Source organism: Penicillium citrinum (assembly GCF_028827155.1).
Source record: "Penicillium citrinum strain IBT 23319 chromosome Unknown utg000009l:1.0-4274883.0:1.0-4276374.0, whole genome shotgun sequence".
Classification (NCBI taxonomy): Eukaryota; Fungi; Ascomycota; class Eurotiomycetes; order Eurotiales; family Aspergillaceae; genus Penicillium; species Penicillium citrinum.
In genome coordinates, this window is record NW_026622694.1 from 2744741 (window position 1) to 2755973 (window position 11233).

Sequence of the window (11233 nt, forward strand, 5' to 3'; positions counted from 1 at the left end):
GATAACAAAACACCAACACCTGTGGTAAACAAATCCAATAAAGACTCATCAATCAATCTGACCAGCCTTGTAAACCAAAACATAAGAAAGAAAAAGAGAAGAAAATTGAGCACATCCATATACCTCATACAGGAAAACAAGAGGACTACCACCTACTGCCAACAAATTCCAACGAAAGCCTCACGAGTCACACCGCCGGCACCCTCAAGATCAAACTCCTCAATCATAGCCCTGAGCTCCTCCTCTTCAAGCCCAGTCTCGCCCAACTCCCTCGCTACACGTCTGAGATCATCCAGATCAATAAATCCCTTCTGACCCTCATCAAACAGCTCAAAGGCACGCAGGATCTCGTCGCGTGGATCCCGCTCCAGGATCTTCAGCGCTGTTACGGCTTGGAATGAGGAAAGAGGCATGAGGAGATTTGAAGGGTGTTGCGGGTTTGCGCCGGTGTTACCCTTGGGTGCTTGTGGGTTTCCGGCCTGTTGTTGTTGTTGGACTTGTGGACGTGGTACGCCGTAAGTTGTGAGGAGGGAGATGAGTTCTTGTTTGGAGAGTGTGAAGCCTAATGCGCGGAAAGCGACGCGAAGTTCGTGGTAATCTAGATGGCGATCACGGTCGAGATCGAAGAGAGTAAACTGTTTTGATATTGTTAGTTGTCATTTTCAAGAGTTCCTTTAGAGGGGGAGGGGGAGTAGCGAAATTGTTCCCATCTCCCCCGCCTATCGCGAGAAGACGAAATAGCCTCTAATCTTGAGGCTCATTCTTCCTTTTGGTTGAGGGTGATTCTTACAGCTTCATTTATCTCCTCCCTTTGTTCTTCCGTCAACCGATTCAATGGATTCGCATCTTGCGCTGGTCCATGAGATTGTGCCGCGGTCGCAGGACCAACAGACTGCTGAGCTTGCTTTTGCCCTTCAACAGCGTAATCAACCGGAGCTGTAGCGCCCATGGGCCGATGTCTCGAGAACGAGGAAGCGCTGAATGGCATGGCGTTTGTGTTGGCAGAGCGATCTGGAAGTTTGGAGCCGGCATATGAGCGCGACGCGAAGGGTTGGCCGGAGGCCATGCTGAAAGGGTCTGGTCGTAGAGTTGAGTCTTAGGAAGGGCTTCAAGAATGTCAATCACAAGGTGTAGCTGGCGGGAGAATTGGGGCTCGCGGCCCGATGGTGTGGAGCAGAGGTGTTTTGGCGGTGGAGAAATTCTTGAGACGCGCGGGACGCGGAATGAGCGGAGTTGAGGCGGGCAGAATTGGAGTTATACGAATATACTTAGTATACAATAGTATTATATCGATATTTTACGAGTATGATTCATTGGATACATGCTTATGGATGTCACAAGTAGTACTAATGGCAGTATGTCTCAATCGTAGAGCTTTTATAACCAGAAATATACTTGTACCCAAGGTACTATAAGCCTAACCGTGGGTGTCGAGTGAATTTGTCTACGTCAGGTAATATGTTCGTAATTATAGTTCTATTTCTAGGCGACTGGGAAACATTTGTAGTAACTTGGAGCAACTTGAATGAGCAATGAAAAGAGCGACGTGCCTAGAAATGGGACCAAACTCAGCGCATGCTGTGGGAAGCGGACCAGTTATCAACAGAACTCCGGTGAAACGATGATGAGTGAGCCCTTCATATTAAATACAAAATGAATTCTCTGCGAGGAAGTATATTGTGCCATCCAAGTATCAAACAACGACGGGTGGGGATGTGGTTGATCTAAGAAGCGCCCACCAGAGTCTCGTTTCCAGACCATTATCATCATCGTCGTCGTCGTCGTAGAGCCCAGCGAGGGTCCACGAGGCAGGGGAAACAGAGCGATCACGATAGTCGAGGGTTTCTGGTTTCGAGAAAGACGCACCCGCATCCTCAAACGGTGGCTCGTATCGAGGACTCGAAAATGCTATTTCGATCTGTTTCATTTTGCCTTTATAAGAACAATGCTGAAGGGGGCTGTTTCCCTCGGGCCAGTGAGGCGTGGATGGTGGTGTATTATCGGACGACGAGCTGCTATTGGGGGGACCTGCGAATGCACGTTTTTCCAGTTCGTAAACATTGTGGACAGGGAGTTCCGAGCCCACATTTCTTCTTGCATTGATGGCACGATGAACACGCCCCACCCATAGCTTTCAGGCGTTGAGCATCTTCCTTCCGCTGAGAACGCTCTTCTTCAGTTCGTGTGCGCTTCTCTCGACATGGCTTCGGGTTGGTTGGATCCTCGATGACCACTCGGAGGCTGCACTCGGGGGATGCTTCTCTAGAGCAAGGCAATGAAGCGCTCGCGGTTATTGGTAACTCATATAGTTGATTTTTCACATACTGCAGTTGACAGGGCCCAGGAGTTACACAGGCAAGCACTGGTGGCGTCTGGGGCATCGGAAAATCATAGCCATAATTTGCTTGACCGAGACTTGCGGATGATAATGGTGACTGCCCTTGATCATTCGTTGGCTCCATTGGATAATCATGTTGAAGATAGGTTTGTGGCATTTCCTGATTTATATGCCAGTTGAGAAAGTGGCTGCCGGTATTCAAAGCAATGTTTGGGGCAACATGGTTTGGACCATGATGTTGAGAATGCATATACGTGATAAAACTTTCAAGTTCCTTGTCATTCATTGACTTTGTCGGCATGATTTCGGGCGTAGTTGTGGCTAAAGTAATGAAGCTAGGCATTTCCATCGTGACCATCAAAGTGTATCAGTGGACAGCGAGGGCAAAGACGAAAATGCAAGGAGGTATGAATTTAATGAGCGTCGAGATGAGACTTGTGTAGGCTCCAGAGCAACGAGCAAGGGCCAACTTCTGCCCTGTAGCAAAAGAGTGTAATATAGAAGAGAATGATCACAATTTCACGTTGTTGAGATGGAAGATCATTGACTAACTTCAGGGACCACTTTAAGCAGAAACCACTTTTGAGTTAACAGGGCAAGAGCATCAAGTCTGGTCATCCTATAGGAAGCCGCAGTCGTCGTCCACAAATGGTCAAGTTTGTCGTTGCTGATTTCCTAATTTGGAACGGCTTGAAGATGGTGACGGCATGGTCTGTTGTTAGAACCAAGTTGTGTCCATAGTTGAATCCGATCTCAGCTAGGTCTGCGCAAGGAAATCCAGGTGTTTAGACTGAGATTGATATTGGCTCAAGTCCCATGTCGAGAGGCAAAATGGGTATATAGAAAAATGATCATGACCGCTTAGTGCTCCATCGGGCAGGATCTCTCTGTGTGCCCAAGTCCAACTCTTCTAAGAAGGTCCGCCCAAGAATCTGCTCGGGGAGATATTCCTGCTCCACTTCACCATTCACGTAATTAGGATTATATTTGTACTCTTTCCCATAGCCAAGTTCTTTCATTAGCTTTGTGGGAGCATTTCGGAGATGGATCGGAACTGGTAGTCCTGCCACTCCCGGCTCATTGAGCGCGGCAAAGACATTGTTCAGTCCTCTATATGCACGTGTGCTCTTCTTAGATAGTGCCATGGCAACAGTGGCATGTGCAAGGTTGATACGTGCCTCTGGTAGACCGATTTTCTCCACGGCGGCATGCGTCGAAGTGGCTAGAGTCAACATGGAGTTGTCTGCAAGGCCTATATCCTCTGAGGCAACGACAATGAGGCGTCGAGCGATATACAATGGATCTTCTCCAGACTGTATCATGCGTGCAAGATAGTACAAGGCTGCATCTGGATCACTTCCTCGAATAGATTTGTGGAAGGCAGAAATTGTATCATAATGTTGATCTCCAGCGCGGTCATAAACCAGTGTTTTCGTCAAGGAGCCCTTAAGTTCTTCCTTCGTGATGCCTCGCCGCTTAGAAAGATCCATCGCAAGTTCAAGAAGGTTGAGGGAAGTTCGAGCATCTCCATCGGCGAATCGGGCAAGATAGCTAATGAGCTCGTCATCAACTAGCTCTGACGGATTGTAGTTTGGGCCTTCCACTTTCAAAGCACGATGCAGAATCGATTCAATATCCTCGTCTGTGAGTTTTGCCAATGTAAATGTCCTGCAGCGAGAAAGCAACGCATTTTGAACCTTGAAAGAAGGGTTCTCGGTAGTCGCACCAATCAAGGTCACCTGTCCACTTTCGACAGGCCCCAGAAAAACATCTTGTTGGGATTTAGAGAAGCGATGGATTTCATCACAAAAGATGATGGTTTTCCTGCCAGTTAAACCCAATTCGCTGCGGGCTTCAGAAAAGATCTTCTTGCATTCCGCGACTCCACTGCTTGTGCTGTTGATTTCGACAAACCGACTTCCAACCAGCGAGGCAATCACCCGAGCAATCGTTGTTTTGCCTGTTCCGGCACTTCCCCACAAAATCATACTAGGCACTCTGTCCTGCTCGATGAGTCCCCGCAGAACGCCATTCTCACCAACAAGCTCTTGGCCACAAACTTCTTCAAGATTCGTTGGCCGCATTCGCTCCGCGAGTGGAGCTGCCTTCTGTAAGGCATTGACCTTCGGGCGTTTAGCTTGAGGCTCTGCACCATCTCCATTTTGTTGTTTCACGGAGTCTTTGTCTCGCGGCGGCGTTTCCTGCATAAACGATCTCTTGCCATTGAGGGGACGTGGTGCAGGTGCAGTCGATCGAGAGGGGGATCCTTTGGTACCATTGGGCTGAGACGATGCCTTGCGAGCTGATGGTGGTTGGAAGATGCTGGGCACTGGACCCTTCTGAGACGAGGGCTGATCTCCCGGCGAGGAAGATGGATCTTCAACGAAGTTTTGACAATCGGAATCTATGTGATCATTGATCTTCAATTGCGAGACATTCTTGCTGCAGATAGGACAAGACACCATTGTCGAATCAGACAGTCAAATGGGTCAGCCTGAGTTGGAATGGTGAATGAGATTATCACAGTCCAACTGATTGATTGATGGATGGCGTTGATGCAGTCGGCTGATTGGCCGAGCTCGACGCGTCGCGTGGATTATGTAAGGTCGTGATCTGGGGTTGGTGCCTTGTTGCCTTAACCGGCAAAAAGCCTCGCCTGAGAAGTATACAATTACAATTAGCATCGAAGATGATATTCAAGGTATTCCAGTGCCGTGTATATGGTAGAAGCAGATATATAATAACGAGGATAGCAAATCAGGATAGTACAAATAATGTTAATTGATCATACTAACCCTAGTATTGGCTATGCAGTCCAATCTGTATATTCTTTCTGCCATTACTAAACTGCCCGACCTCGGAAAGCCGCCAGCACGCCATTCGCCGTGACTCTTTCCATCTGCCCCGTTTGACTCTTCGATTCCACCACCTCCCCGCACTCTTCTTCTCTATGATTCACACTCGAAGCCCTCTTCTCTCCCTCGCCCGATCTACGCGCTCTTCACGACACCTCGTCTCTTCTGCCCCTCTACCCCGCATCCCTGGTTACGGCGCGAGAACCATGTCGGCCACTACTGCGCGGGCCGACCCTTTCAAGCCAGCCAAGAGAGTGGCTGGTCAACGTCAGGATGTTTGGTATGAGCGACCAATTGATATAGCATAAACCTTGGGACTGGTGCTGATTTTACAATCGCAGGTCTATTGTCAATGAAGCAGCGGCAGCTTCACCAGTTCAGCCGATCGTGAATATGGGCCAAGGATTCTTGTGAGTAACCATATATTGCATTTATGTATTCTCTGCATGTTACATGAGGAACATGCTTTTATACTGACTCTACCTTTGGCGCAGTGGCTATAATCCTCCTCAATTCGCAATTGACGCTGCAAAGGATGCTTTGGATCGGGTTGAGTGCAACCAATACTCCCCGACAAAGGTATGGAACCATCGAATGGCATTATAACAAGCGCATTACTTCCTCACACTCGACTAGGGCCGTCCTCGCCTCAAGCAGGCCATTGCCGACGCATACTCTCCCTTTTTCGGCAAGACCATCAACCCCGAGACTGAGGTCTCTATTACGACTGGAGCCAACGAGGGTGAGACCCGTCCATAGGCATGCGCAGAGGATGCAAGGAAAAGCTAACTGGTGGATCGGTATGACTAGGAATGCTCAGTGCATTTATGGGCTTCATTGAGCCCGGCGACGAGGTTATCATCTTCGAGCCTTTCTTCGACCAGTGAGTTCGGCGATCTCCCAGAGATATGTGCTTGCTAAACCGATGAAATGCAGATATATTAGCAACATTGAAATGCCCGGTGGTACTATCCGATATGTGCCTCTTCACCCTCCAAAGGACGGTGCAACCCGAACATCACCTGCGTCGGAGTGGAAGATTGATTTCGATGAGCTGGAAAAGACTATCAATTCCAGGACAAAGATGATTGTAAGTCTATGGAACTTGAATATTTGCTAAAGGCTGATTTACTAACCGTACTAATAGGTCTTGAATTCACCGTGAGTCAACTTATTCACGATATTCCCTCGGAAGTTGTATCTAACCAGATCCAGGCACAATCCTGTCGGCAAAGTCTTCTCTCGAGAGGAACTCCAGCGCATTGGCGATCTCTGCGTGAAGTATAACCTCATAATCCTGTCCGACGAAGTATATGACCGTCTTTTCTACGTTCCTTATACCCGGATTGGAACGCTGTCTCCCGAACTATACGAGCGCACCCTCACCGTGGGGTCTGCCGGCAAGGCTTTCTACGCTACCGGATGGCGTGTTGGCTACCTAATTGGACCTGAGCACCTGATCAAATACGTTGCTGGTGCCCACACCCGGATTTGCTATAGCAGTGTTTCTCCTCTTCAAGAGGCAGCAGCGGTTGCTTTCGAGCAGGCTGACAAGCATGGTTTCTGGGACGAAAGTAGAAATGAGATGCAACAGAAGATGAAGCGATTCTGCGAGGTCTTTGATGAGCTCAACATCCCCGTAAGTTCCTAATATTGAAGATGATCAAAGAAAATCCCCTCTAATATCTATCCAGTACTCTGATCCGGAAGGTGGTTATTTCGTGTTGGCCAACATGGCATCGGTCAAGTTGCCAGCTGATTATCCTTTCCCACCTCATGTCGCCAGCCGTCCTCGCGATTTCAAGCTCTGCTGGTTCCTCATTCACGAGGTTGGCGTGGCTGCTATTCCTCCCACTGAGTTCTACACCGATGCCAACGCACACATCGCAGAGGACTACCTTCGTTTTGCCGTGTGTAAGAATGATGATATCCTCGAGACCGCCAAGGAGAGACTTCGTGGTTTGAAAAAGTATATTTCATAGTGAGGAGAAAGAGGTTAGGTTGGATTTAGATGAAAAGATTAGAGCTATATATTATGAAGATTAAAGTACGCGTAACACGTCCATGGGAAAAGATGTGGCCTGCTTGACAGAGGCTCGGGATCACCGTTTGCTTGTACTGAATTTGACACTACGTAGTACTACTAACAAAATATAGTATGTTTCTTTACTTCAAAAGCTGTAGATTATCAAGCCGATGAGATCTTATTAACGCTGCGCCTATACACTTTCAGTGCTGGGGCGTAGATTCGAAATTATATTGCAACTGATTAATACTCAGCCATGCCAGTGACATCCTACTTACTGCCTTGGCTCCCATCCTGCTGTGCTGTATAGAACCGGAACGATCTTCCTGATATAAAATATCAGATCCAATGTTGTTAAAAATGAAATATTTGCCTTACTATGGAATGAAAAAAATCGGCATAGGATGGAAAGTAAACCTGTTATGGACAACTGAAACGGTGTCTCAAGTGCCGACATCGGACGGAGTTGAGCCAAGTTATGAATAGTCAAGGATAGAATTATCACCCAGTAAACTTGATATTAAATATTGAAAAGTCATGAATGGAGGCTTATTTTGGACCTTGGGAGACATCCCGAGGGAGTTTTAAAGCTTTCTCACTTTTCTACTAGTAGTGCTGTCAAACAGTGACATATAGAAGGGACTCCGTGTAAGCGCTCAGACTACTCCATACTACTCATCACCAATTTCTCAAAATACTAGCAGTATTGCCTTATTCTAACATCCTCATTTTCAAGCTGATTTAAATACCAACTTGCCATCATTACAGACCTTTCGCAATACTAGTAGAAATGTATTTCGGATGAGCTTGGAGTGACTACTGGTCACTCCAGTAGTCAGTCGTTAGGGCTCGGGCAGCTTGAAATTTCCCGAGCCAACAATATATGCTATTAACGTAGACCTACGAGTAAATAGCTGCCTATTTTGAGGTCGATCAACCCACAGAACAATGAAAAGAGAACTCCCAAAGGCATAAACATATTTGTTCGAGCCTTGTTTCCTTCATTCCAAGTGATTGGCTGTCAACGACGGGTGCTAAGCGCCGCGGGCTAAATTTGGCGTGTCCGTAACCAAGACGAGCCACTTGCGCGCCTTTCTTCAAGATGAAACAAAACAATCCCTGGATCATCTGGTGAATTGTCTGCAGACTTTATTTTTACTCACTCTTTGTTAGGAGAGATGGGTAACTCCCTCTGATTGGTCTCTTCGGCGGTCACAAGTTGCGAATCGTTACAGATGGACCGTCTTTATAAAAAGATCGGGCGTCTTGTAGATGCTTTTGGCGCCGAGCTTTACACAATGATTCTTTGAAAGAAATCATGCATGGAATTTATATTTGACCGTTCATTCATCCTCCCTGCAGTCGTTGACTTTGCAGAATTTCCCTTTCCATTTGGCTGCCATTTTCTGGCGAATCCGCCCATTATTCACTGAACATCCCAACTGATTCACAATGGTCTCTGAATAAGATCACCCAGTCTGATTTAACTTTCTCTCTCTCCCTATCTCTCTTGTGTCACAGCTTCTTCCGGTTTATTATATCTTATTTCCGGCCTTCAACTTTCTTTTTTGCTTTCATTATACTCAAAGCGCTGGCGCAAAGATAACGCCCGTGGACCGATATCCACGACAATGCTCTTCTCAAAATCAGGTCGATCGGTTTTTCCTCTTCTTCCCCCATATGGGGCTCATGATCCAAATGATGGACGAATCGTTCCATCCCATCCTGACGGGCTGACTCCCTATCTCGGCCTGCGAGCCCGACTGTCACAAGTATGGATCAATCGCTGGACGATTCTGTTATTACTTGTGCTAGTCCGAGTCCTGATAGCCATCGGAGGCGTGAATAACGATATGTCGAGCGCGAAAAGAGAAGCACTATCAGCATGCACCTCTGTTGAATCCATGGGTAGTGCAATGGCCTCGATGCCACACTACCTTTCCAGCGGCGTCAACGAGCTCACTGCCTCAGGAATTGAAGAAGCAGTCCATGGAATGCGATCCATGTTGCTTCTCACCATCAAGGGAGTAGAGGAGCTTGTTGTCTTTGTTATTTGGATGATGTATCAAACTTATCTCTGTCTCATCACACTGGCTGTGCGTGGGGCTGTGTCTGTATCGACCGGGTTGATTCAAAATGCGCTCGACGGCGTAAACAAGACCATGCACACGATCAGCGAAGGTCTAGAAGATACGGTGGACAGCTTCGAAGGAAAGCTACAGAGCCTTGCAGATACTGTTCAGAAAGCTGCCCCCATGCTCAGTGATCTGATGCCCGACTTGAATCTGAACAGTACACTCGACAAAGTCAAGAATGTCAACCTCTCGATTCCCGGCGACGTCGATGAGAAATTGAATAAGCTGAATAGCTCCATTCCGAATTTTGATGAAGTCAAGAACGCCACAGAAAAGGTCATCCGATTCCCCTTCGAAGAAGTGAGAAACCTACTTAACACAAATCTGGGGAACTATACATTCGATCGCTCGGGTCTTCCAGTACCAGAAAAGAAACGATTGACATTCTGCGATGATAATGACGGTATCAATGGATTCTTTAACGGGGTTGGAGACGTAGTCTCTACCGCTAAAAAAATATTCATTGCTGTCTTAGTAGTGGCTGCTATATTGGCGTGTGTTCCTATGGCGTGGAGGGAAATTCGACAATGGCGACAAATGAAGGATCGCTCTCAGCTAGTTCGCAAGGATGCCCACGACCCCATGGATGTGGTTTATATTGTCTCGCGTCCATATTCTGCTGCAGTTGGTATTCAGGCCGCAAGTCGTTTCAGCAATAGTCGTCGGCAGATTCTCGTTCGTTGGGCTGTAGCTTATGCAACCTCTCCAGCGGCCCTTTTCGTCCTAGCCATCGCCATTGCCGCTCTCTTCGCTTGTCTATGTCAATACATATTACTCAAAGCTGTTGCGAAAACAGTTCCAGAACTGACTACTGAAGTTGGGGCCTTTGCAGACAAGGTTGTTAATTCGCTCAACAATGCTTCGGCGGAGTGGGCCAACGGTGCCAACAAAGTGATAACGGATTTCGATGACGACCTTAACCATAATATACTGGGTTGGGTGAATACCACAACCACTGCAGTTAACGACACTCTGAATACCTTCATCAATGAGACAAATGGGGTATTGACCGATGCCTTCGGTGATACTATTCTCTACGGCACAGTCAAAGGGGTTTTCGACTGTCTCATCGAAATGAAGGTGGAAAAGGTACAAGCCGGTCTAACATGGGTCCACGACCATGCCCATATTGACTTTCCCCTGTTGCCAAACGATACTTTCTCCCGTGGTGCCCAAGATAGCATATCCGATGGCTCAAACCCATCAGATAGCTTCCTGGCCAATCCAGGCGACGAAACCTCCAACAAAATCACTGAAGTCGTGACATCCGTCATCAACAAACTCTACGCCGCTCTCCGTATTGAAGCCATCATTGCCACATGTATCCTTCTTCTTTGGATACTTGTCGTGTTGATTGGGGTTATTCGCGCCATGGCTCTCTGGTGGGGACATGATCGAAATCGTGGCGATGGAGGCGGCCATGCGATGGAGTCTATACCAAATCATCCGGCTCCTGTACCGGGTTCATCCGGGGCTGATTTCACAGATGTTCCCCTCACGGCTGTTCCAAAAGGAACCCTTGGCTCCATAAATGCAGTACCTCAGTATGAGACTTCGGCGGAGAGCTCCGCGGGGGCTGGAGCGTCTGGGTTCAGTAATGAGAAGCTGGGATTTGCAGGACAACGGAACTTTCAGGTTGACTCCAATTCCATGAGAAGGAGTAACTATGTCGAGTATGACGTGAAGAGATAGTCTCTAGAATCTCGTATGTAATGGTTTCTATGTTCTACTTTGCCTTTTTAGCATGAGCATTCGCGGCACCGGCATTGAAATTCCTATCTTTCAAGCTGTACGCTATTGCTTTGTGGCACATGCAGTAATTGTCTACTGGGCTTTATGACAGACCAAGATGGTGCATCCGTTAGGCAGTAAAGATTAT

The 11233-nt window shown here is 47.5% G+C and overlaps 5 protein-coding genes across 5 annotated transcripts; 2 read left to right on the top strand and 3 right to left on the bottom strand.

Moving 5' to 3' along the window:
* Positions 1–152: 152 nt before the first annotated feature.
* On the bottom strand, positions 153–1066 carry cdc31 (putative cell division control protein Cdc31; the record flags this gene model as incomplete). The annotated part of the gene is made up of 2 exons (XM_056649409.1): positions 153–635; positions 791–1066. The coding sequence occupies 2 exons, from the start codon at positions 1064–1066 to the stop codon at positions 153–155; spliced, it is 759 nt and encodes a 252-aa protein (XP_056496540.1).
* A 627-nt stretch (positions 1067–1693) lies between these two features.
* On the bottom strand, positions 1694–2687 carry N7469_010505 (uncharacterized protein; the record flags this gene model as incomplete). The annotated part of the gene is made up of 2 exons (XM_056649410.1): positions 1694–2090; positions 2119–2687. The coding sequence occupies 2 exons, from the start codon at positions 2685–2687 to the stop codon at positions 1694–1696; spliced, it is 966 nt and encodes a 321-aa protein (XP_056496541.1).
* Positions 2688–3189: 502 nt separating this feature from the next.
* Positions 3190–4803, bottom strand: N7469_010506 (ssDNA-dependent ATPase MGS1; the record flags this gene model as incomplete). The annotated part of the gene is made up of 1 exon (XM_056649411.1): positions 3190–4803. One exon carries the CDS (start codon positions 4801–4803, stop codon positions 3190–3192), a length of 1614 nt encoding a protein of 537 aa, XP_056496542.1.
* Positions 4804–5288: 485 nt separating this feature from the next.
* N7469_010507 (kynurenine--oxoglutarate transaminase) lies at positions 5289–7175 on the top strand (the record flags this gene model as incomplete). The annotated part of the gene is made up of 9 exons (XM_056649412.1): positions 5289–5473; positions 5535–5603; positions 5688–5772; positions 5830–5935; positions 6004–6076; positions 6130–6283; positions 6341–6354; positions 6409–6832; positions 6888–7175. 9 exons carry the CDS (start codon positions 5289–5291, stop codon positions 7173–7175), a joined length of 1398 nt encoding a protein of 465 aa, XP_056496543.1.
* A 1675-nt stretch (positions 7176–8850) lies between these two features.
* prm1 (pheromone-regulated protein PRM1) lies at positions 8851–11046 on the top strand (the record flags this gene model as incomplete). The annotated part of the gene is made up of 1 exon (XM_056649413.1): positions 8851–11046. The coding sequence occupies one exon, from the start codon at positions 8851–8853 to the stop codon at positions 11044–11046; it is 2196 nt and encodes a 731-aa protein (XP_056496544.1).
* Between the last annotated feature and the right edge of the window lie 187 nt (positions 11047–11233).